Genomic DNA, 27,983 nt, shown 5'->3' on the forward strand with positions numbered 1-27,983 from the left:
CAGCCCTAGATGTAAACAACTATGTAAATATAACATAACTGGCGATGAGACAGGCAAACATTATCTTCGAGAAATTAGATCCGCCTCTGAGGTGATTCAATTTGAGGAAACGAGAACATACAAATACTTCAAGACCACCTTAAAAGCTTGCCGCTGTAAAAACTGTCTAATCGCTCTCTGATTGGCCGAGCTTGGTGCCTACTTTAGCCAATAAGCAATACATTGTCCCACGTTGGGTCTTGACATCATAGGAAAAATCTGACCAATCATGGCTCAGATGTCCAATGACTGGTTGCGGGCAATGGAGGGGGAGTTGAAGAGTCTGTGGGGATTGTGGGCATTGAAGTTCCAATTATTATACACACACACACACACACCAACACACACACACATATCCCTTCACAGACTCCCGCTGTCAGTCACGCTACATAAATGCTCAGTAAATTCCGCCGTTAATTTAAATCCTTCTATTCCTAAACTGAGCGGGAAAGCTCCCTACTCGTGTCCACAGTCCGAATTAAAGATTAGAAATGTAGTGAGGGAGACTGAAAAAATTACACTTACGTTCATTTCAAAGCAGAAAGTAATGATTCTGTTTACAGTATTCTCATATGAGACCAAGACCATTATGCCATCCGCACATGACAGAATATAATGAGGTGTGTGCAGTGGTGAGGGTATACGCCGTATACCCACTTATTTTTCAGTGTGCATTGCGTATGCTCACTTCTTAATCCTCATTGATAGGTATCAGAGTAGTGTAGTGGAGGTATACGCCATATCAATTAACAGGGCTGATGTAACAGATCGGAATGTTTATCTTAAAATGTTGATCAACTATAATGAATTCACATTTTAGACGCAGGAATGTACACGCCGCAGTAGACCTACGCGTGAATATTCCAAAATGCAATTTGGGGGAAAACACCGTTCTAAAATGCGCACAGCACACGCAAGCGGTTTCATGGATAGAGATGGAAATATATGTTAAAAATATGGGGGATTTAAAGATGCAACAATTACCATGGGTTGCTAATATGATTAGGATAATTCCTTTATATATAGTGATGCTAATGATAGGCCTAACTGTCTTATGGTTGATGGAAAGGCTTTCCCGAAAACTCTATTAAATGTTAACTAGTTACAAAATAGCCTATGCCTACCTGTCAGAATGATATCATGATTATTTGCATCAGTCCAGTGCCCATTTATTTTGCAAACTCAGTCTCATGTGCTACAGAATCACCACTCAATCAAACAATAGTGCTAGGTGCCTGCACGCTTGAAATAAAGGGTAACTACCCTTAAAAATATATTTTAAAGTGGTCTCCTGATGTGGCATAGTTATGGACTTTGAAAAAAAAGTGTCACTTTGAGAACAAAAACCTGAAAAAAAGTTGAGAAAATCTGACACCTGTGAATTTCTGACTAATATATATTTCAGTAGTAGGCCTACTGCACAGTACAGCTTGGGTTGGCGTGGCTGTGAAAGACCAATATATGATTTATAATTTTAGGTAATTCAGAGTGTATGTCACTGTTTCTCATAGACTTTTTCACACAGTGCTCCTTTCCTTCGGTGGGCAGGCCATTTGATTAGTTTGGGGCAAAATGGGAGTATATCCACTTCTCCAGGCAACACTGGGTGTGTCTGTTATTTTTGTTCTGTCAACATGAGAATATAGAAGTCAGCAAGGACTCTTTTTACTGTACATTTTTGCATCTGCAACCTACAGCTAGCTGTAATATAAGTCATAGAGACTGACATTTGTTGATGCAGTACTCCGTAGTTTGTATTTCTATCATGTTACTGTAAAGCATCACAGCGCTTTGAACTCACTCCAGCTGTCTGCTTTGAAAGCATTCCTGTTTGAAACAGTGTTGTCACTCTGTCCCTGTCTGTGACTGTGTTACCTGCTGCACACACGCACGCGCACACGCACACGCACACACACACGCACGTGCACGCGCACGCGCACACACAAAAACACGCGCGCAACCAAAGGGAGTTACACACACACACTTGTCAGGGAGCATCGATCACTCTGATAGATGGGGCTTATTCCCTGAGTGAGTATGTTTGTCACCTCTGGCCCTGTACCTCATTGCCTATAGCCACCCTCAGAGCAGTGACTCACCTCTCTCTTCCTCATCTTTCTCTCTCTATCAGATCTCTCTTTATCTCTCTCTTTCTGTGCCTGTCTCCCCTCTCTCTCACACTGTCTCTCTCGCTCTCTCTCTCTACTCTTCACTTGTTGCCTCCCTCCCATGTGTGTGAAAGTCAGTCTGTCAGGGCATGTTTCACTATAATGATAGTTCTGTTTACAACTCCGTCAATAGGAGAACAAATTCCACCTCCCATTCTTCAGGAAGGTTCTCTCTGCTCTGAACTCAGCAGCTACTCCTTAGTTCACAGTAGCACACAGTAAACTGTTGCAGATTTCAACCTCATAGGACAAATACAGTACCAGTCAAAAGTTTGGACACAGCTACTCCTTCCAGGGTTTTTCTTTATTTTTACTATTTTCTACATTGTAGAATAATAGTGAAGACATCAAAACTGTGAAATAGCAAATATGGAATCATGTAGTAACTTAAAAAGTGTTAAATAAATCAAAATCTATTTTAGATTCTTCAAAGTAGCCACCCTTTGCTTTGATGACAGCTTTGCATTCTCTCAACCATCTTCATCTGGAATGCTTTTAAAGCAGTCTTGAAGGAGTTCCCACATATGCTGAGTACTTGTTGGCTGCTTTTCCTTCACTCTGCGATCCAACTTACCCCAAACCATCTCAATTGGGTTGAGGTCTGGTGATTGTGGAGGCCAGGTCATCTGATGCAGCACTCCATCACTCTCCTTCTTGGTCAAATAGCACTTACACAGCCTGAAGAATTGTTTGGTCATTGTCCTTTTGAAAAACAAATGATAGTCATGTCATGCCAAATAGTTTCCCCCTCTAAATCACAATGGAATTCAATCAGTTGGCTGTTGCTAGAACTTGCGAAATTCGGACCGGATTACGTAATGAACCAAAGCGTACGTTGTGATGCTTTTACCTCGTAGCGGCCGCAAAGGAAGGAGGACGCCGGCAGTTCTAGTTCTATTTCACCTGGCTCAGTCCGCGCAGAACTATTACCACAGAATTATTCTCCAAGGACAGTGTTTTTGATGGTGACAACCTGCTGACTGCCTGCTGCTTCAGAGGACCGAAAAGACTGGAAAGATAACACTATTTCTTTACCATATGTATTTTTTTATATACAAAAATATTGTTAAATAGGAATATGTAATTTAAGCTGTTTTTATATTGATTTTATATTGACATTGCTAGCTACTATATACCTCAGCCAGACAGTTCTATTTAGCAAACATTATCTAGCTAACTAACTGTTATTGTAGCTGCTTTCCGTTTGTATGCAGCTTGCACTTCAATGGCATCCCATGAGGAGATTTTATTTTATCTTTCCAACCAGGCGAAGTACTATGAAGGCACCACTGATCTCGACAAGAGGCCCAACATTCATGGGGGGCAGAGAAATTCACAATTCAGGGTAACGTTAAGCAGTTACATTTTTCTCTTTATGTCTTCATAAGGGTTACCTCGGGGAAAGCCAACAATCTTCACCAGTTGGAGCAGTTGGACGGTCGACCACAGAGAGCCCTGACGCCCTACACTTCAGTGAAGCATGTGAGTCAAAGTATGTTAAGCTTTTGGTTGACATTTGAGAAAGCAAGAAATGTTAGTTATGCTGAGCTCATAAAAATGTATCTCTTCAATTGACCTCTCCAAATGACTTTAGGACTGTCAACTGTCCGAGCCACCCAGGAGGTATCTCATCCACCAGAGCCAGTTTGGATCAGTCTGATTCTCTGTGCTTTGAGTCGAAAGGGGAGCAGGTTGAGGTAGGCTACACTTTCAAAAACTGTTGAGAAGTACATGTCTCCCCTTCATAACACTGGACTAATCCATCACATGTTCTCACAGGTGGCTTGCGTCGGACTGGAGGAACAGGGGCAGGTAAGTCCAGTCACTGGACTAGAAGACACTAGTGAGGTTCTCATCCTTTAACCCTTTCTCTCCTCTCCCTCCAGACGAAATTCTGCATCTAGTGACGTCTGATTGCCCAACAATCTGCCCACTCATCCTATCCCCTCCTCCATCTCATTACATAATTTAAAGCTACTGTTATTGTCATGTTGTCATTATCTGCTAATTAAGTTTGCTAGCCGTATCATACTGGACACAATATTTGAGATACACAGATGAACTAAAACCACTAGCACTGCAAACACTCAGAACAAAGAGAGCATCAGTGCCTGGACTTCGCAGTCCCCCTCTTCAAGTCCCCCTTCCGAGACTGTTGTTGAGAACAAGTGACAGGCCGAACCTTGCAACCACACATCACCCACCTCTCTATTACACACACCAGAATTAAGTATTTCAGTCTGAATGCCATGTGAGAGTACAAAAAAGAATCTGTGAAAATAAATGAATGACACTCCTGCATCACAAAAACATAAACATTGATGTATTAAAATCTTAAATATTGCCAGGTTGGTTTTCACAGCTGTTTCACAAGGTGTTCATTATTGTAAGTTGTAATGTATCCTTTGAAGGTATGTATTTGTTCCACATGATTCATTGTTGTATCCTAGGACCTTCAATAGATACATATATATTCAACCACAGGGTGTACTAATGAGCTATGCGAGATATATATATATATTTTTATCATAATAGAGTTAGTTAGCCTAGTGATTGGAGCATTGGGTCAGTAACTGAAAGGTTGCTGGATCGAATCCGCGAGCTGACAAGGTAAAAATCTGTCGTTCTGCCGCTGAACAAGACAGTTAACATACTGATCCCCAGTAGGCCGTCATTGTAAACAAGAATTTGTTCTCAACTGACTTGCCTAGTTAAATAAAGGTTAAATAAATGTTTGAAAAATGAAGGCCTGATTCATGCAGTCTCCTCTGAACAGCTGTTGTTGAGATGTGTCTGTTACTTGAACTCTGTGAAGCATTTATTTGGGCTGCAATTTCTGAGGCTGGTAACTCAAATGAACTTATCCTCTGCAGCAGAGGTAATTCTGGGTCTTCCTTTCCTGTGGCGGTCCTCATGAGAGCCAGTTCCATCAAAGAGTTTGATGGTTTTTGAGACTGCACCTGAAGAAACTTCTTGAAATGTTCCGGACTGACTGTCCTTCATGTCTTAAAGTAATGATGGGCTGTCGTTTCTCTTTGCTTATTTGAGCTGTTCCTGCCATAAAATGGACTTGGTCTTTTACCAAATAGGGCTATCTTCTGTATACCACCCCTACCATGTCACAACACAACTGATTGGCTCAAACGCATTAAGAAGGAAAGAAATTCCACAAATGTACTTTTATCAAGGCACATCTGTTAATTGAAATGCATTCCAGGTGACTACCTCATGAAGCTAGTTGAGAGAATGCCAAGCGTGTGCAAAGCTGTCATCAAGGCAAATGGCAACTACTTTGAAGCGTCTCAAATATAAAATATATTTAGATTTGTTTAACACTTTTTTGGTTACTACATGACTCCATATGTGTAATTTCATAGTTTTGATGTCTTCACTATTATTCTACAATGTAGAAAATAGTCAAAATAAAGAAAAACCCTGGAATGAGTAGGTGTGTCCAAACTTTTAACTGGTACTGAAAAAAAATCAATCTCTACAAATGTGAAACTAGACAAGCTGGATGTTGACATTGGTTAAACAGAACGGTTCAAATCAAAGTGATGTGAAGAGCGTCTTTCTGCAATTTTTTTTTTAACCCGTGCTACAGAGAGCTATTTCGGTCCGCTAATACTGGACTAGTAAAGGCCCAGTGCACTACTTTTTATATTTTTCAGGGGGTGCTGCAGCACCCTCAGCACCCCTGCTTCCCATGGCTATGCCCAGCAGTGCAAACATTTGGCTATTTGGGTGTGTTCGTGTGTTTTCACAGGGTAAATTCCCCTTCCTGTCTGTGTGCTCAGAGGCATGTGTGAGACTTAGTCTGTCACACTGCCATAATTAGGTTTATCCCACTTATTTCCTGTTGGATTTGTGGGTCGGGGTGCACTGTTGAGCTTGTACAAATGTGCTGCATGTGTGTGTGTCCGTGCGTGTTGTGTGTGTGTGTGTGTGTGTGTGTACAGTATGTGTGTGTACATACGCGCGCGAGTGTGTGTGTATGTATGTATGTATGTTGAGGCGGTCACTGTTTTGATATGAATGTGGAGAATCTCCAGGAAACGAGACACATCCAAACTAGGATCAGGCTAATTTCCATCTCACTACCGCCTCACGCTTAGACCCATGGACTTGTGTTGGCAGCTACTCATATTTGTGTGTGTGTGTTCAATAAAGCATACAGGCCTGTGTGAGCCTGCATATAGTATGTGAGGGTGTGGGTTTGCATGCATGTTACTATTGACATATTGGTTATGTAGCTATCGTTGTTCAGTGCTCCCTCTTTCCTCTATAGGACTGTGTTATATATTATACACACATGTAGAAGTATTGTATAAATGTGATGTATGATTATGTACTATACACTAATTTGTACAATTTGTTGTGTATGATGTCTATATTGTTCTTGTATATACTGTATGTGTAAGCGTGTATAAGCGTATATATACTGTATGTACAGTACATATGCCTTTGCTCCCCTGTACATCCACTGTGTGTCTGTGTGAGTCAGAGTCCCTATAGAGAGCCAGCTAGACAGCCCATCCTTGGTGCTGCCTGTGAGTGGAGTGCTGCAGTATTTTCCTCTGGCTATGTACTGTACTCTGATCAGGCTGCTTGGCAAAAGCCAATTGTGTGACTAATTGGGATTCAGGCAGGCTGCAGTGGATAAAAGCTCCTCTCACTGCTTGGCTCTGTGGAAGACTGGAGTGGATGGTAGTGTGGAGGGAGGAGAGTGTAAGTTATGCATAAGACAAAATACACACCACTTGTGTACACACACACATACACAAACGCGCATGGAAACACACAGCGTTCATGCAGAAACACACACAGAATGTAATTCATATACAATGACAAAACCAGAAACCCATGGTCAAGTCAAGTGCATACATTTGGTACAAATACATACAATCTACTATGACCATGTACGCATCCATCATTCTATTACGGTTACATTTATATGAAATGTTTTATCTTTGCAGGCCATTTGTCAAGTGATATCTGCCAGTGAATGTGTGTTTGGTTCTGTCTCTCTGTCTGCCTCCCTGCCGGTACCAAATGTCTGATGCTTCTCTCTCTATAAACAGTCTCACACTAGGATGCATTCATTCACATAAGTGTAAAATATACTGGCAGGGATTCTTGCGAACAGATGCAGTGTGTGTGTGTGTGTGTGTGTGTGTGTGTGTGTGTGTGTGTGTGTGTGTGTGTGTGTGTGTGTGTGTGTGTGTGTGTGTGTGTGTGTGTGTGTGTGTGTGTGTGTGCGTGTGTGCGTGTGTGCGTGTGTGTGCGTGTGTGTGTGTGAGAAAAGAGAGAGCGAGAGAGAGAGATAGACCGAAAGAGGAGAGCAATGAGAGACTGGAAGAGGGATAGAGAGAGAGAAGAGAGGGAGAGTGTGTGTGTACATGTGGGCCTGCTGGCTGAGGGGCAGACGGTGGATGTCAATTTTGAAAAATTCATGATGCTATGTTTGGAAATCCTTGGGGGAGCTGTGTTGTTTAACTGGCCCAAAACAGCTGGGATCTGGAGTGCAGTTATGTGTGTACAGGAACAACAATCCAACAATACATACAACATGCACACGTAACGAGAGAGAAAGACAGTAGATGTGTTGTAGTGCATGTCAGTGTGTGACTATCTGTGTGAACAAAAGGAGAGAGGAACTCAGTGCATTACACCAGATACATCCCTGAAATGTCATTTGTTCAACAGAAAACAGCATTGAGAAAGGCTTACTCTGTTGTATCCAGCCAATACATGAGTCAGGCTTTGTTCTGGACCCGGTAATGGAAACTGGCTATAAAGAGACAATCTAAGGCCACAGACACTGCTGACTATGTTTATATTTTCATTGAAACTAGATTCAGTTCTTTTGAGATAAACTCTCTACAACAAGCTGAAATAAATATCCAATAAAGATTGGAGATACTATATGTTACTCATTGACATTCTTAGATTAACCTAGTTCAGTACATTCCTGTGGAGGTCAGAGGAAAGGTTCCATCTACAAACCTGTAACAGATGAACACTGCAGGCTCTGTAGAATGAGAGACCTTTTCAGCTTGATCTCTAATGAAGTCTCTACTTTAGTGTGAGTCAGACAGTTGATTCAGCGCCATCCTAGACTCAGAGTTTGACCCCAAGTCGTATCACTCCTTCCCCCTCACACCGTATTGCTCCCCAGCCGTATCCCCCCCACCGTATCCCTCCCCAGCAGTATCCCTCCCCAAACACACCGTATCCCTCCCCAGCCGTATCCCTCCCCCAAACACACCGTATTCCTCCCCAGCCGTATCCCTCCCCCAAACACACCGTATCCCTCCCCAGCCGTATCCCTCCCCCAAACACACCGTATCCCTCCCCAGCCGTATCCCTCCCCCAAACACACCGTATCCCTCCCCAGCCGTATCCCTCCCCCAAACACACCGTATCCCTCCCCAGCCGTATCCCTCCCCCAAACACACCGTATCCCTCCCCAGCCGTATCCCTCCCCCAAACACACCACATCCCTCCCCAGCCGTATCCCTTCTCCCCCACACACATACATGATGAGCTGTTTAATCGTTACATGCAAATCATTACAGGCCTCTAATATTGTTTTGTGTTACAGAATGGAAATAAATGGAAAGTTAGGTCTGACAAACAGATGAGGTATTATACCCCTCACCCCCATCTCTTTCCCTCCCTCCCTCACTCCCTCTCTTTTTTCTTTTCTTCCTCTCCCTCTCTTTTTCTCCATATCCCTCTCTCTGTGCCTCTCTCTCTTCCTCCTTCCCTTCCTCTCTCCTCACACAGCTGTGGAATGGCCAGGCAGGTTGGCTGGGTGCCTGGGCCATGTCATGCCAATTAAGTTCAGCAGCTAAAAGTCTTCCATCTGGGAATTCTTCCTGTTACTGACAGCATTAACCCTTCCCTGAACTGAGAGTAACTAATGCACACACACACGCACACACACACTGTGACGAACACGCAAATATACATACATAAATATTCATACACCTATAGAACACATGTAAACACAGCCACAGCAATTTATAGTCAAACAGACATATATATTGTTTTATCCAAATGGAAACTTTTCTGTTACCTCCCCTTCCCCACATTCTATTTAAACATGTTCTCGATATCATCAAAGCAGGACGGAGGAAAGGCGATACAGTACATTCAAAAAGGAGGTGAAAGATATGGAAAGAGAGAAAAACTATGAATGTGGGGTGGATGGATGGTGGTGAGGTATAGGGAAGAGGGAGGGGGTGTTGAGAGAGGGAACCAGAGAGACATCTACATCATTTGGCCAAATGACACCATCTGGTGGATAGCTGGGACATCATGGTCACACTTACACAGCGAGAAGAGGAGGGGAGGGGTTGATGTCTAATGTTGGCTAGAGTTCTAAAGAATTTGGGAGAAAAGGACTCGTATGTATTGTGGTCAAAATATACCTGTATAGTGGCGTTTTTGTTTTGTATTGAATTCTTATAAGCATGTACAGTATGTGTGCTGCCATTTTGCATTGAATTCCCTTCAGTTTGAATGTTTCCCTGTGAGAGTAAATGTCAGAGTGACATTGAGCAGGCAGCAGCAGCAGGAGCAGCAGTGTGAGGCTCTGTGGGTAAGACCAGTCAGTGATTCCCTCAGGACTGGAGCACTGTGACTGCATGTTCCATAGCTGTCAGCAGCCATTGACTCACCACTACACGCTCACTGACTCACGAGCTGACTCTCTCACACGCACACAAACACATACACAGTACACAGGCGCAAATACAAAACATACACACTGTACGCACGCCACACTCACACACACACACACACAGACTCTCTAAGACTGCAGAATGACAACCCTTGCCACACTAGTGACCTCTATCCTCACACATCAGACCCCAAAGCCCTCAAACACATACAATCATACATGGAGACACACATAATACACAGGATACATTCTCCACCCCAGAATAAGACTAAACCTACCCTGACTATGACACTATGTCAGTGAGGTATCATCTCTGTAGCTGTAGACATACGGTACTTTCAGGAGGATTTTGGGCTTTGTTGAAGGCTCTATACATAAAACTATACAAATATAATTAAATCAAATCAAATTAAACACACTATGCTCTTTATTACATCCTGCCAACCCTCTGCTCAATCTCTCTGTTTCCAACTGCCTCCCAGCTGTACCTCTCTGTGACCCTCACATGCCTCCCTCTCCGCCCCCATCCCTCACACTCTATCCCTCCCTCTCTCCCCATCCCTCACACTCTCTATCCCTCCCTCCCTCTCTCCCCATCCCTCACACTCTCTATCCCTCCCTCCCTCCCTCCCTCGACCCTCCCTCTCTCTCTCCCTCCCCGTCCTCTGCCCTGTCTCTGACCTCACAGTGTGGCCTCTGTGCTGCACCTGACTCCCTGGCCGTCTAACAAATCTCCAATAGCGCTTTTTATAGCTTCTACACATGCAGCAGAGGCTTGGACAGGAAATTAAACATAACTACACTACCTGTACACATGAGACCCTAACTGCTGCGGTGCAGTCCACTGTGGATAGACTGGAGATATAGTAGAGCATGGCTCTAGTTTTACCTGTCTTCACTGTCCTAAATCACGCTGTTACCTAGGACCAGTTTAAAAACGTATCAAATCAATTATTTCTTCCTTCCTTCTTTCATTCCTTCCTTGATTGACTATAACAGATCCTTACTAGTCAGTTATTACAAAACAGGAAGGGAGTGATGAAAGATACACTTTAAACTATTGGAAGTAGCCCCTGGTGTTCAGTCTAGCTTGGATAAGACGGCTCCTTCTACTGGGGGAGATAATCAATCAATCAAATGTATTTATAAAGACCTTTTTACATCATCACAAAGTTCTGTATAGAAACCCAGCATAAAACCCCAAAGAGCAAGTAATGCAGATGTTGAAGCATGGTGGCTAGGAAAAACTCCCTAGAAAGTCAGGAACCAGGCTAGGGCACTCAACATGTACTGCACTGACACAAATGACTGATGATTGGTTGAAAGATTGTGGGAGCTGTACTGTACTGTACACATTTTAGTGCAGCCTTTGATATTATTGACCATAACCTGTTGTTGAAAAAACATGTGATATGGCTTTTCAACCTCTGCCATATCATGGATTCAGAGCTATCTCTCTATCTAATTTGTATACACACAACTTACACACAGCTCTGACACACACACTTACCCCTCCAGACATGCCACCAGGTGTCTTTTCACAGTCCCCAAATCCAGAACAAATTCAAGAAAGCTTACAGTATTATATAGAGCCATTATTGCATGCAACTCCGTTCCATCCCATATTGCTGAAATAAACAGCAAACCTGGTTTAAAAACAGATAAATCAACACCTTATGGCACAACGCCTCTCCCCTATTTGACCTAGATAGTTTGTGTGTATGTACTGATATTTAGGCTACCTGTGCCTTTAACATTTTTTTAACGTAGTTCTGTCCTTGAGCTGTTCTTGTCTATTAATGTTCTGTATTATGTCATGTTTCATGTTTTGTGTGGACCCCAGGAAGAGTAGCTGCTGCTTTTGCAACAGCCAATGGGGATCCTAATAAAATACTAAAAAAGACCAAATAGCAGCTGTTTGCTTCAAAATTCTAGGAACAATAAGGAGGCCTGCGTCTGGTGACCGTAGCGTACGTGTAGGTGTGTACGGCAGGACCAAATCGGGGAGATAGGTAGGAGTAGGTCCATGTAATGCTTATGATAAAATGTTTTGGTTCTAGTCAAGATTCTAGCAGCCGTGTTTAGCACTAGCTGAAGTTTACTTAGTGATTTATCCGGCTAGCCGAAGAGTAGAGCATTGCAGTAGAGCATTGAAGTGGAAAAAGCATGGATTTATTTATCTGCATCATTTTGGACAAAAAGTATTCAGATTTTTGCAATGTTATGAAGATGAAAAAAAGCTGCTCATTAAATATGTTTGTCAAAAGAGAGATCAGGGTCCAGAGTAACGACAACGTCCTTCACAGTTTTGAGACAACTGTACAACCATCGAGATTCATTGGCAGATCCGACAGCAGATCTCCTTGTTTCTTGGGACCTAGACCTAGCATCTCTGTTCTATCTGTTTTTTAGTTTAAAAGTAACATTTTTGCCACCATTCACTTCCAAGTAATATTCAGTGGAAACTTGTAAAGCCGTTGGGTGAAATGGATAATCATTTCCAATTTAGATAATTTACAATATTTATCATTCTCGCTAAGATCATTATAATTGACAGGCTAGCCTCATGGCAGGATATGGTGAATTACTTTTCTCAGTTCATTGTCAGATTATTCAGGAGGTGGAGAACACTAGTTCTCATGGTGTTATAATGAGATGATTGACACAGTAGGAAAGAATGATATGAAAAGTCTAGAGTAGTGCGTGTGTGTCTTAGTGTGTGTCTTAGTGTGTGTACACTGGCTTTCTAATCACACCCCATCAGAACCACAGAGAGTTTTATTGGGAAACACCAGTCAGCAGACACAGACAGACAGACAGGGTCACAGGCCTCAGTCTGAGCGAGCAAACCGCACTGGGACTGCGAACAGACCACGGGATGACCACACGCCACTCACACAGAGACCACAGCTCAGAGGCAGGCCAGCGCCAGAGCAGAGAAGAGGGAGGGCAAACTGGGACAACATATATATACTACTTATACAGAACTAACAGACTGACTGACTGAAAGGACGGGATCCAACTAGAAAAGCCTGTGTGTGTGTTTACAACAGTAATAGTGTTTACAACAGTAATAACCCTATCATTAACATGTCATTGACACACTGTTGCTTACTGTCTGGGACAAGGGAGCATTAGAAAAAAGACAGAGGTAGAGTGAGTGAGAGAAGAGTGTGAGAATAGAGATAGTGAGGAACAGGCACTGTTGTACTTTCAGCCTGATGTGTTTTCCTCTCTCAGAGTCGTGATAGATGGAGGTTGTAAAGGGATGAATAAGAGATGATGCAAGTGTGTGCACGCAAATACACACACACACACACACACACACACACACACACACACACACACACACACACACACACACACACACACACACACACACACACATAGTTACATACACACACAGAGCTAGGAAAAGGAGAGTGCTCGCTAAATGAATTTGGCTTTCAGCAAGGGGGAGTCTACACTGCACCAGCAGTGTGTGTGTGACTGTACTGTGAGTATGCTTCTGTGTGCAAGCATATACATGTGTGTGTGTGTCTTTAAGAGCCAGAGAGTAGGTGGTGGGGAGGAGGGGTGTGTGAGTAAGGGCGGGGCAAGGTGGAATGCTAGCTAGCTGTGTGTGTTGTAGCTGTGGTGTCACTGGGATTGGAAGTGACAGGCAAGAAGCCCCACAGACAGCTGGGTAACAGCCCACTACCACACTGGGGAGGGCTTTACACTGAACACCATTAGTACCGTCTCTACTCTCTCACATTCCCTCGCTCCTTCCCTCCTTTCTTATCTCACTAGCACTGGAGAGAGGGTGAGGATGATTCATAAAGAGAGGGGGGAGAGAGAGAGAGAAGGGAGAGAGGGTGGAAGAGTGAGAAGGCGAGGGAGGGATAAAAAGAGTGGCAGGAGAGATTGGGAGGGGTGAGACAGGGAAATGAGAGAGGAAGGTGTTGAGCAAGAGAACAGAGATAGAGAGAACAGAGAGAAGATGAGAGGGAATTATAGAGGAGGATATGAGAGAGGGGGAGCTAGAGCAGGAAGGGCAGTGAAGGAAAGAAAGGATAGGCAGAGAGAGGGAAAAAAGGGGGATGTTGTTTGTATCTCACATGACTCTATTAAACTTTTAATAGTCCCCATTTCTCCAACTAGGTTTCCTGCTACTGTATCACTAAAACAGTTGCTGCAAATCCCACAGCAGACCACTGATGAGACACATTGCCCTTTCACACACGCACACACACAGACTGACACACGGACGGACATACACACGCTGACGTGAAGGACAGAGTAGAGAGGGAGCGAGAGGAGGATATGCAGAGGAAGACCAGATTAGAAAAGAAGATGCAGACAGACATGGGTTCCCATGGTGGATCTATGAGAGCATCTGCATCAGACTGAGCTGCTGTGTCAACATGGACTCCTCCAGCTGGGCTGGGCCATACAATACATCACTCACACAAAGACTGGAGATGAAGACAGACACACTGAATAGACAGAAGAGAGAGATGAGAAAAAAGAAAAGAGAGATTGGCAGGGAGGAAACAAGAGTTGAAGTGTGACTGTGTGAAGACGAGGAAGACAGAGAAAGAAATGAAGATTAAGATAAATAGTGAGGCCTTTGCAGAAAAAAACTAAGAGGGTGAGACTGCCACAGACGTAAGAGAGACAAAAGAGAGGGAGAGTGACAGAGGGAGGCAGCGAGGAATGACAGGAGAGATAGACTGAGGGATGGAGGAGAGGGGGAGGATGGAGGAGGCAGATTGACAGCCTCCGTTCCCTGGGACACATGAATAAACCAGCACAGCGTGTATCGCCCCAGAGAGGTATGGGAGAGACAGACGGAAAGAGGTGAGAGAGAGAAAGGAGACAGAGAGAGGAAAAAAAGAGAGTGTCTCCATAATCAAGCCATAAAGTAGAGCAGGAGCGAGGGAGTGATGGGGGAAGCAGCGATGGCTCTGAATGAGTCAATCATGATTAATCAAGACGCTTCCCGCTCTCCATTCAGGCCCTCCACTCCCTTCTCCTCTGCTCAGTACATGCACACAGTTAATTAGCCAACATTAGTTTCAAGTTTTATTGGTCGTATGTATGGGATAGACACGGAATAGACTGTCCAATGAAATGCTTACTTGCAGGTTCCTTCTTGACAATGCAACAACAATAAATACTAAGATAAGAACAAAGTAAATGGCTCAGTAGAATAAACATTTTAGCATAAGTATAGTACAGGAAGGCACAATTTATAGTCCAATATTAAGACATTTTGGGGAATGGGGGGAAAGTGTTTAAATCGGGCAGTATTTAGCAATCATAAATCATTACAATATGTTTATGTTTTCTTAGGCCTACAGTGTATGGTGGCTTTGATGTAGCTAATAACCATTCAAATTAAATCTGAACGATTTTCTCAGCTTTTCCATACAATGTGTTGTCGCAGAGGAAAAACAATCACCAACTCATCAATGCTTCTCCGAGGAGTCTGTATCCTGACAGAAAATAGGGCACTTTCATATTTATTTAAACGCTGGGCTCAGATCCAGAGGAGTCCATGGGGTGAGAGAGCAGAGCAGGAAGGAGAGGAGGAAGAGGGCTGGAACCACACACACAAAATAACCAATAGGAAGAGGGTGTGTGTAACTGTCTGTGTATGCATAACACTGCATATCTGTGTGTGTAATGAGAAATAACTGAATGTGATGACAAGTTATGCATTTGATTGATAGATGGAATATCTACACAAGGGTTTGCGGAGGTACCAACTGGGTCATGTCTCAATGTCTCCAATGTTATAATAAAACAGAACACGTGGTGGAGAATTTCTAAACCTAAATCAGGAACCCCACGGAGCAGACATCCCATTCTTCAAATAGCCCATGCCTCTGTGCCAGAGTACATGGAGGAATACCTCAGAGCATTATTCAGCCCAGAGAAGAAATGAGACAGGATGTTTTTAAATCAACACTTCCGCCTTGTGGAGTTACAATGAACTACAAGGACCTCAAAGCTCCCCAGGCATTGACAATGTCCATATGAGACTATTTAGATGCTACTGTACATCAATAGGCAGAGTATTAGTCATGTGAATGTCATACTTCATCTAGCAGTAATACTGAAATAATGAAAATATACTAGAGCTCCACTGCATTTTCACCATGGCCTCTTGGAGTAGTAGATACATAATGACAAACACACACTGCTGATTTGATTGACTTTATTTGTAAGGCACCATAAGTACTTCCTTACTGCAGAACATTTCAGTTATGTATAGTAAATGTGTTACTTTTTATATTTCACCTTGTTTAAATGAAGCTATGATTTCATGACACTTTTTTTTGTTGCCAAAGTACACACTTTAGGTTTTACATTATACACAAAATAAGTATTTAAAAAATGACCTTTACAAAGCTCAAAATGCTTACAATGCTTCACGCTTTGGGGAAAGGGCAAGCGATTGGGTCAGGTATAGGTCAAAGTACTGCAGTTCCTCTAGTGTCACATCAGTACTGTAGGACATAGCACAGGAACCATCCAGGACAGACAGAAGATGCAGCCATATACACGTAAAGCTTTATATGTATAACTGTATACATAAACTGGTCCCCACCTACTAAACAAATACATAGTTCATTTGTATCAGAATTTAACAGCTTTTTACTCTCATTCTATTTTATAGCGATAATATTCAAACAAGTGCATTGATCACAGAGAATGTGTACCAATTTTTTTTTAAACATTTCTTCGCTAATAGAAAGGAATATAGTTCCCCAAGAGACATGCGTTTGTGTGCATCTAGCTACTCACACTCGTTGCATATCACTACTGTTTAAGTCCATAGGAGTAAGTTGTGCTCACAAGCTTAGAGAGCCACACGTCAATCCCAGGTTCACCACTGACTGACCAACGTTCAAATCTAATATTACAGAGGTTTATGAATGCATTCACATACGGCTATGGAATCATCTCAGAGTTATCTAGGAAATTTACACAGATCTATATACCCTCACAGTGTAACCCACCAAAAACAGAACGGAGAATGTCTATTAATATAAGGGAAATACAAAAACATACAGTACATCACATGCTGTATCACAGGCTGGGATCAAAACAATGGTCAGACAATAACACCAATTACCTCCCAATGAATCTTACAGTAAAACCACCACAGTCACCATCACACACATCTTCTATATTCCCCATAGCTCTAGGGCTGCCTGGACATTCAACCCAAGGTTCTAGACCTTAGTTCTAGCCCGAACCAGTACCTGGGAGATGATGAATATGATGACATTGCCTGCGACGCCCAGGATTCTTCAACTCAAAGTCCCCTTAACCAGCTCTGCAAACGTTGTAAAACATATGTTCGGAACTCACCAAAATATGGAGTTTAGCGGAGCAACTATTGTCATTACTGCATTTACACACAGTATGTACTTCCAAAAACAGCCCGTCTCAGACTAGACGTAACATAGTAAACATAAATCCAGGACACTCAAATTAGTATGATATGTTACGTTTGGTATGGTTACATAAAACAATGTTACTTAAGCCAAAGGGAAGGAGGGTGGGTGGTTGGTTGGGGTGGGAGTATAACGCGAACATCTAACAAACAAAAAGATAACGCGTTCGAATCTCATCACAGACAACTTTAGCAACTACTTTTTAGCTACTTAGCATGCGAGACAACACTTCCCCCATCCTTAAGCCTTTAACGCAACTCCCAACCTTAACCACTAGACTAGATAACGTTAGCCACCTAGCCAACCTTAGCAACAACAAATTGAATTCTTAACAAAACATTTGCAATTTGTAACCTATCATACCATACAAAATGGATGATGGACATCCACAAATTAATACATACGAAACGTAACATATCATACTAAATGGAGTGCCATATTTCGGTGATTACCGAACGTATTGTCATAACGTTTGCAGAGCTGGTTAATGGGACTTTGAAATAAAGGATCCTGGGAATCAGAGGAGATCATCATATTCATATCATTATTTCTTCAAGCCCAGGTACAGCTTCAGTTCTCGCCTACAGCCCACTCACGGGTCCAGGTAATATCGTATCAAGCTGTCGTTTCTCGCTCTGTTTCTCCAATAGGTTGTGAGAAACATGTTTGGGAAAAATATATTTTTGTAAATGCACATTAAACAGTGGCTATTTGTGCTTTATCTACTCAAAGAACAGCTCAAAAACATTACGCTAACAATTCATTGGCCATGGACAATAGATCAAAATATGCGAGTGCTGTTAATGTATTGTATACAAGAGAAAGCTCAATCATGTATCATTTTGTCTTATTCAGAGATTCATCTTTGAGTAAAAAGATAGTCGGGGCTGAGTGGACATTTTGCATAATATGTTCAATGCCGCTGCCTAACAATAGGGGTTGACAGAGATGTCAACCCGTTTCCTAAAATAGACCGGAGGACTCCTGTTCAAAGAGGTGACTCAATGGACGTCAGAGCTGCTTTCTATAACACTTACTGCCCTCTAGTGTTGGAGGCAACCACTCTCCTCTACTGCATCACCGCCAAAACATAATATTAGTGCACTTTACAGAAAGGAGAAAAAGATCTGCAGGTCTTTTCTACTTTCCACAATGTTATCATCGCTGCGATCTGGACATTCGGACTGTTATTATAGTACTGATAGCATGCCTTTCATGGAAGCTGCTGTGTGTGGATATGTCTAAAGCAGCTCAGTGGGTTAGACCGGGTTCTTTGGGGAATGTGTCATAGGGGGTGGATTTGTTGGAGGACTGATAGCACAGACTTGAAGAGAAACAGCATGAAAGTAGCTCTAAGGTGTTTTTCGTTTCCCATATACAATTTTTATTATACATCTCTCTACTTATCTAGAGGTATTTTTTTCAATACGTCCTACTTTCTTAAAACGACTAAAAGCAGCACTAGAGTTTGACTACGTAAGAGCACAGCTTTACATGGCATTAAGACAGGAATGCTTCTTTCCCAACTATAGCCATCAGGGACTGGAATTACCTAGTTACACTATTCCCCAAGAAGACTGACGTCTTTCAACTACCCTCCTTCAACTTGGGGGCGATTACTAACCTGAAAATCGAAGTGCACCCAACTATCAACGCAGGATTATCAAGTTAGGATTCAGACGTCCATAGACCGGTTTCGATGTAGCTCATCTAAGATGTAGCTCATCGTAAGCAAGCAACAAAGTCGTGTACACCAACCGATCGAATCAAGTTGACACAACAGAGGCTAGAGAGCTGTGTAACGCGAGCCTGTCTGTTGGATCTCTTCTGGTTTGTTATTCCAATTATACTGTGTGACATTCAGGGTCCCAGATGGGCCCTGGTTAAAAAGGGAGGAAGGAGCCGCTCAGCGACAGTGGCGTGCAAACAAATATCCACTTATGAGAGACAGAAAGAACACAAATTAGCAAAATGGAGGGGAGGAGAGAGTGATTAAAGGAGAAGTTTTTCTTTTTTTTTTAATACAACCAAATGTCTATTATTGATGTAAATGGCATGTTATAGTACAGTCCAGAATCTTTTGTGATTTCAAGTTTGAGAAACTTAACCCAAACAGCATATCAATTCTTTGTCCTTGTCGTGTAGTATGGGGCCCCCAAAAAACACAAACAAAGGTTCCAAAAACACACAAATATGTATTTGTAGAAACAGCAAAGCTCGTAGTAGTGATGCAGGGCTTTAGATGCTGTACACATGAAATTGTGTCATTCCGAACTTTATCCAGAATGTTATATTCCCTTTTGGCGACTCAAGTAGTTTCCCCTATCCAGCTGTTCCATTTTCCGTGTAGCTTGCTGCATGTAACTGCCAAAATAAGAAAAACACCAACACAAAGCGTCTTAATAGGGCATTGGGCCACCATGGTCGCCAGAACAGCCTCAATGCGCCTTGGCATAGATTCTACAAGAGTCTGGAACTTCCTGTGTGGAAGCACCTCATGCTTTCAAAACACTTTGTATCCTTCATTTAATCAAGTGTTTTCTTTCTTTTGGCAGTTACATGTAGAATGGACGGAGAGATATAGCTTGAGTCGCAACAAAATAGAATATAACGTTGAGGATAAAGTTTGGAATGACAATTTCATGTGTACAACATCTAAAGACCGGCATCACTACACTAACAGCTTTCTTTCTCAAAAACATTTGAAATCACAAAAAAGGTGTCTGGACCCTTATACAACATGCTATTTACATCAAAAACAGAGATTTGGTTGTAAAAAAGGTTGGTGGTCCGTGACAAGAATACACAATTAACAAAAAGAAATCAAGCAATATCTGATGAAATTGTTAAAAAAATAAAATAATAATAATAATAATCTCAACAGTGTACACAGTTGGAATGACGGCAAAAGCATCAGATAGGACGAGAGAGCGGGAGAAAAATAGAGTAGAATTAAAAACCAAGCATGGCAAATATAAGTAGGACGATTAGGGAGAAGGGCGTAGGGGAGAGGAGGAAGGCTGGCATGGATACATAGCAGGTATACAGGACCACAGCCCTCCGATGCTGCTGATATGCGGTGGAGGGAGAAAGAGAGGGAGCTCTAGTCGGACTTGTCCCCGTCCTCCTCACGGTGGTTGTCGGCTCCCTCACGGGACGCCTTCTCTTCCTTGGCCAGCTGGGCCTGCGAGGCAAGGATGGAGGAGAGGGAGAAGAGGCCTGAGGAGGAGGTGACGGCCGGCAGGGTGGACTGGCTCAGGCCCAGGGGCATGGGGGTCATGGGCAGGGCCAGACCCTGGAGCTGGGACAGCTGGTGAGCCTGGAGCTGCTGCTGCGGACAACAAACACACAGCTCAAACACAGGGGAGGTACAGATGGGTGCATATGGCTCTCACACGCACACATATGCACATACACTGAGGGTATACGATAAACATATATGTAGACACACATTATACATAAACCACAGGAGGCTGCTGAGGGGAGGGCGGCTCATAACAATGGCTGGAATGGCATCAAACACATGTATTCTGTTACAGCCATTACTAAGAGCATGTCCTCCACAATTAAGGTACCACCGGCCGCATGTGACATATACATACACCGAGTGTACAACATTAGAAAACCTGCTCTTTCCATGACCGACTGACCAGGTGAATCCAGGTGAACGCTATGATCCCTTATTGATGTCACCTGTTAAATTCACTTCAATCAGTGTAGATGAAGGGGAGGAGACAGGTTAAATAAGAATGTTTAAGCCTTGAGACATGGATTGTGTATGTTTACCATTCACAGGGTCAAATTACTGAAGTGCCTTTGAACGGAGTATGGTAGTAGGTGCACCGGTTTAAATGTGTCAAGAACTACAATGCTGTTTGGTTTTTCACACTGAACAGTCATGTTTGTATCAAGAATGGTCCCCCACCAAAAGTCCATCCAGACAACTTGACACAAGCTTTTGACCCCTTGTAGAGTCCACAACCTGACAAATTGAGGCTGTTCTGAGGGTAAAAGGGGGTGCAACTCAATATTAGAAAGGTGTTCGTAATGTTTTGTACACTCAGTGTAATATACACACAAAGATCGTTTATCATCATCTTCAATACCTAAAAACACCAGACAAAGCTGAAGGAAACCCCAGAACAGCAGATGCATCATAAAAGACAGTGAAATAGTGACAGAGTAGCAGTAACCCCACAGAGGGGCTGGAGGGAGCAGCCTACCCGGATGATGGAGTTCATCTCTGGAGGGGTGACCTGCTTGGCCCTCTCGATGGCCCCCAGGACCTGCTGCTGGTGCTGGGGGACAAACACACACACACAGGGGGGGGGGGGGGGGTAGATGGATCAACACTACCAACACTGACCCTGTGCTCCTCACCCATTCAGTTATTCAGCCAGCCACCACTAACAGAACACAGGGCTCTGATGGAGAATCAATGATCTACTCCCATGTTGGAAAGGGTCAGGGTCATCTTGTCATGGACATAAATGAGCACATCTTATCGGGATCACAGCAGAGCGCACTGGCCCCTTTGATTACAGGGCTCTCAATGATGAATGGAGGGAGGACAGAGAAAAATATATTACAGGGAGGGAGGGAGGAGGAGCGGTCAAATGAGAATGATCTCATTCCAGGCTAAGGTCGCAATGTGGGGTTGGGGTTAGGGGTAAAGGGTCAGGGGTTAGAGGGTGGTCTTACCTCCTGGGACAGATAAGGGAGGACCTGGGCACAAATCCCGTTTAATCTCTTCACAATCTCAGCCTGAGGAGATAAAACATATCAGCCCTTAGCTTCATTTAACACCCCTCAGTCTCACAACACAAACAAATATACAGAATGTAGGACCTTAATTTGATCACTCTTTTGTTGCTGAGAATTTTCCTGCACCGATTTACACTACCGTTCAAAAGTTTGGGGTCACTTAGAAACGTTTTTGAAAGAAAAGCTACATTTTATGTCCTTAAAAATTACATTAAATTGATCAGAAATACAGTGTTGACATTGTTAATGTTGTAAATTACAATTGTAGCTGGAAACGGCTGATATTTATGGAATATCTACATAGGCCCATTATCAGCAACCATCACTCCTGTGTTCCAATGGCACATTGTGTTAGCTAATCCAAGTTTATAATTTTAAAAGGCTAATTGATCATTAGAAAACCCTTTTGCAATTATGTTTGCACAGCTGAAAACTGTTGTCCTGATTAAAGAAGCAATAAAACTGGCCTTCTTTAGACTAGTTGAGTATCTGGAGCATCAGCATTTGTGGGTTCGATTACAGGCTCCAAATGGCCAGAAACAAATCTTTCTTCTGAAACTCGTCAGTCTATTCTTGTTCTGAGAAATGAAGGCTATTGCATACGAGAAATTGCCATGAAACTGAAGATCTCATACAACGCTGTGTACTACTCCCTTCACAGAACAGCGCAAACTGGTTTGAACGGTAGTGTACATAAAATTCACTGAAAACCCACAGTTATATTAACAGTATTGCACTTTTCAAGTAACCAACTTTTGGCCAGCTAATAGCCTAACCACCGATCAAGCAACATGCAGGATTCTTTTGCTGTGACAATGTAGGTCAAATTAAGATCACACATCTGTACATATTACATCATGTTTGGGCAGTGATTATTATAACCAACTCAGATATGCAACACAGTGTTAATTGTGTTACTTTCTAATTCAGCGTGATATCGGAGAAGAGACCTCATCACACTCATTTACCATGCACCATTACACTCTTATCACTATCATGCACACCGACATCTCTTGCTCTCTCCTCTAAAAATGTATTTTGTCTCTCCACTGTTCTTTCTATACGCACACACACAAGATCACATTACACACACAAAAATAAGAGGAAATGCCAAATGTTTTGTCAGGCGGGAGCACAATTCATCTAGGCTAACCGGAGAGAGGCCTCGCAACTGGCAAGAACATTTTTATTTATTTTTTAAATAAATAAATAAAAAGCAGAGAGAAAGAAGAAACAACACGAATAACCCCTTTTCAATATCTCCCTGGCACAATCCCAGACTAAACTGTCTGGAGCCCCTCAGCTGGAGAGAACAGAATGCTCAGGAGGAGAGAGCGAAAGCGAGGGAGAGTGGGAGGAGGAAGAGAGCAGGCTGAACACAAAACCCAGATGTGAATTCTCCTCGACATTCAGTTCTACACACCCCCTTCAATTTCAACTCTAATGCTGCCGCAGTTCATCTGCACCCACTCTCACACACAAAGGCACACAAAGCACGTACTCTCACACACACACACGGGCTAACAAAAATGCGGATACACACACATAGGCAAACATAAGTGGGGATACACACACGTAGCTCCCCTCGCGCTTTCTCGCCTCTGAATTTCTAAATATTTCATCCCCGTCAAATAAAGGAGTAGGGGTGATGAATTGTACTCATGAGGCAGAGTGGAGGCTGTGTATGCACTTGTGTGTGTGTGTGTGTGTGTGCAAGCGAGCGTGTTTGTGACGCTATTTTTCACTGCGTGTTCCGTGCTGCTGGTGTGGCTATCAGGGAGGAACCGTCAATCTTTTAGGGTGGCCGCGATCGCCAGACGAGGTCGCAGATAAGTCCAGGTCCCCAGAGGCACATCGCTCTACCCCAGCGGCCTGCCCATAAATTACTCCCCACACCCCCTGATCAATGGGCACCAGATGAGCCCCTTAGACAGTAGTACGCTACTCTTCCACTGATCATGTAGGAATATACCTAGACTAGAGCTTTAACCTGTGCAGTACTGTACTGCTCCTTCCATTAGAACAATCCCTCTGTGAGTAATGATGCTTTCTCATCGATGCCACAGAGAGATGATTCACTGTCCGTCTGTCTACAGGCAGCATGATGGGAAGTAGGGGTGTGCCGACATGGTCGTACTCGTATCCGCAAGTTGACAGTTGATAGTCGGATCGGATGATACTAGTGATCGGTAGACGTTGGCAAAACACCTCCCTGCACATTCTCACTGCAAACAAGCTGCAGATTAAGAGCAGTGAACAGAGGGGTGTGTGTGTCCTCAACTTGCAGCGGGCACCCACGTTTGCTGTCTGTCACTCAGAATGCGCAGCAGTGGTTCATATTTTTTCTCCTACGCTTGCCCCGCTTGTTAGATATTACGCACATTGATAGCAAACATCCTCGCTAGAGGTCGACCAATTATGATTTTTCAACGCCGATACCGATACCGATTATTGGAGGACCAAAAAAGCCGATACCGATTAATCGGCCGTTGTTTTTTTTGTTGTAATAATGACAATCACTTATTTTAACTTAATATAATACATCAATAAAATCAATTTAGCCTCAAATAAATAATGAAACATGTTCAATTTAGTTTAAATAATGCAAAAACAAAGTGTTGGAGAAGAAAGTAAAAGTGCAATATGTGCCATGTAAGAAAGCTAACGTTTAAGTTCCTTGCTCAGAACATATGAAAGCTGGTGGTTCCTTTTAACATGAGTCTTCAATATTCCCAGGTAAGAAGTTTTAGGTTGTAGTTATTATAAGAATTATAGGACTATTTCTCTCTGTACGATTTGTATTTCATATACCTTTGACTATTGGATGTTCTTATAGGCACTTTAGTATTGCCAGTGTAACAGTATAGCTTCCATCCCTCTCCTCGCCGCTACCTGGGCTCGAACCAGGAACACATCGACAACAGCCACCCTCGAAGCAGCGTTACCCATGTAGAGCAAGGGGAACAACTACTCCAAGTCTCAGAGCGAGTGACGTTTGAAACGCTATTAGCGCGCACCCCGCTAACTAGCTAGCCATTTCACATCGGTTACACCAGCCTAATCTCGGGAGTTGATAGGCTTGAATTCATAAACAGCAGAGCTGCTGGCAAAACGCACGAATGAATGCTTACGAGCCTGCTGGTGCCCACCATCGCTCAGTCAGAATGCTCTATCAAATCATAGACTTAATTATAACACACAGAAATACGAGCCGTAGGTCATTAATATGGTCGAATCCGGAAACTATCATCTCGAAAACAAAACATTAATTATTTCAGTGAAATACGGAACCGTTCCGTATTTTATCTAACGGGTGGCATCCATAAGTCTAAATATATACTTCTGTTTAGTGATTTTAAGAAAGGCATTGATGTTTATGGTTAGGTACACGTTGGAGCAACGACAGTCCTTTTTCGCGAATGCGCACTGCATCGATTATATGCAACGCAGGACACGCTAGATAAACTAGTAATATCATCAACCATGTGTAGTTATAACTAGTGATTATGATTGATTGATTGTTTTTTATAAGATATGTTTAATGCTAGCTAGCAACTTACCTTGGCTTCTTACTGCATTCGCGTAACAGGCGAGCTACTCGTGAGGCAGGTGGTTAGGGCATTGGACTAGTTAACCGTAAGGTTGCAAGATTGAATCCCTGAGTTGACAAGGTAAAAATCTGTCGTTCTGCCCCTGAACAAGGCAGTTAACTTTTTAGGGATAGGGGGCAGCATTTTCACTTTGGATGAATAGCGTGCCCAGAGTAAACTACTCTGTCCCAGATGCTAATATATGCATATTATTATTACTATTGGATAGAAAACACTCTGAAGTTTCTAAAACTGTTTGAATGATGTCTGTGAGTATAACAGAACTCATATGACAGGCAAAAACCTGAGAAAAAATCCAAACAGGAAGTGGGAATTCTGAGGCTGGTCGATTTTCAACTCATCGCCTATTGAAATCCCAGTGGGATATGGATCTGTTTGCACTTCCTGCGGCTTCCACTAGATGTCAACAGTCTGTAGAACGTAGAATGAAGCTTCTACTGTGATGTTTTTTTATTTTTTATTTTTATCCCATTTTCTCCCCAATTTTCGTGGTATCCAATCGCTAGTAATTACTACCTTGTCTCATCGCTACAACTCCCGTACGGGCTCGGGAGAGACGAAGGTCGAAAGCCATGCGTCCTCCGAAGCACAACCCAACCAGCCGTACTGCTTCTTAACACAGCGCGCCTCCAACCCGGAAGCCAGCCGCACCAATGTGTCGGAGGAAACACCGTGTACCTGGCCCCCTTGGTTGGCGCGCACTGCGCCCGGCCCGCCACAGGAGTCGCTGGAGCGCGATGAGACAAGGATATCCCTACCGGCCAAACCCTCCCTACCCCGGACGACGCTATGCCAATTGTGCGTCGCCCCACGGACCTCCCGGTCGCGGCCGGCTGCGACAGAGTACTGTGATGTTGAGCCGGATGGGAGCTGTTTGAGTCAGTGGTCTGGCAGAGAGCCAGGTCCAGGTCACGCGCATTCCACATGATATTGACTTGCGTTCCATTACTTCTATAGACACAAAGGAATTCTCCGGTTGGAATGTTATTGAATATTTATGATAACAACATCCTAAACATTGATTCTATACTTAGTTTGACAAGTTTATTCGACCTGTAATATAACTTTTTGAAGTTTTCGTCCGAAGTTCGCCTGGACCTGCACGAGCGTTTGGATATGTGTACTAAACGTGCTAACAAAAGTAGCTACTTGAACATAAATAAATGGACATTATCAAACAAAACAACAATTTATTGTGGAACTAGGATTCCTGGGAGTGCATTCTGATGAAGATCATCAAAGGGAATATTTATAATGTAATTTCGTATTTCTGTTGACTCCAACATGGCAGAGAAATGTTGTTTCTATCTGAGAGCAGTCTCAAATTATTGCATGGTTTGCTTTTTCCGTAAAGTTTTTTTTAAATCTGACACAGCGGTTGCATTTAGAACAAGTGTATCTTTAATTCTATGTAAAACATGTATCTTTCAAAGTTTATGATGAGTATTTCTGTTATTTGATGTGGCTCTCTGCAATTTCTCCGGATATTTTGGAGGCATTTCTGAACATGGCGCCAATGTAAACTGAGATTTTTGGATATAAATATGCACATTATTGAACAAAACATACATGTATTGTGTAACATGATGTCCTATGAGTGTCATCTGATAAAGATCATCAAAGGTTAGTGATTAATTTTATCTCTATTTCTGCTTTTGTGACTCCTATCTTTGGCTGGGAAAATGGCTGTGTTTTTTGCACTTGGCGGTGATCTAACATAATCATATGTTGTGTTTTCGCTGTAAAGCATTTTTTTAATCCGACACGATGGGTAGATTAACAAGATATTTATCTTTCATTTGCTGTATTGGACTTGTTAATGTGTGAAAGTTACATATTTCTAAAAAATATTTTTGAATTTCCCGCGCTGCCTTTTCAGCGGAATGTTGTCGAGGTGATCCGCTAGTGGAACGTGTGTCCTAGAAAGGTTAACCCACCGTTCCTAGGCCGTCATTGAAAAAATATATATATATATATATATATATTTAAAAAAAATCGGCATCCAAAATTACCGATTGTTATGAAAACTTGAAATCGGCCCTAATTAATTGGCCATTCCCATTAATCGGTCGACCTCTAATCCTCGCCATGTGATTTATCATAGTAACAGGCAGCAGAAATCTAAATCATTAGACCGAAAACTGATCGGGTGAAATTCTGAAGCAAGTGGATGGAAAAATACAGCTCTCCTCTATCCAATCATGGCAGCAAGATCAACATACAGCCCGCCCTTCTCTTTACAGCCAGTTGAGTCATTTAGACC

The 27,983-nt window shown here is 42.8% G+C and overlaps 1 protein-coding gene across 2 annotated transcripts in view; it reads right to left on the bottom strand.

The window, feature by feature from the left end:
* Window positions 1–16,085: 16,085 nt before the first annotated feature.
* Window positions 16,086–27,983, bottom strand: part of LOC129810676 (TLE family member 5-like) — a 40,131-nt gene continuing 28,233 nt past the window's right edge. The window contains exons 5-7 of one of the 2 annotated variants that reach the window (XM_055861432.1): window positions 22,047–22,109; window positions 21,569–21,643; window positions 16,086–20,676 (exon numbers count right to left, since the gene is read on the bottom strand). In XM_055861432.1, the coding sequence (XP_055717407.1) occupies window positions 20,449–20,676; window positions 21,569–21,643; window positions 22,047–22,109 (366 nt within the window). In that variant the 3' untranslated portion in view covers window positions 16,086–20,448. The remainder of the gene's footprint in view (window positions 20,677–21,568; window positions 21,644–22,046; window positions 22,110–27,983) is intronic. The other variant, XM_055861433.1, reaches the window with a different exon arrangement.

The sequence above is a fragment of the Salvelinus fontinalis genome, chromosome 14, assembly GCF_029448725.1.
Source record: "Salvelinus fontinalis isolate EN_2023a chromosome 14, ASM2944872v1, whole genome shotgun sequence".
In the NCBI taxonomy this organism is placed as follows: domain Eukaryota; kingdom Metazoa; phylum Chordata; class Actinopteri; order Salmoniformes; family Salmonidae; genus Salvelinus; species Salvelinus fontinalis.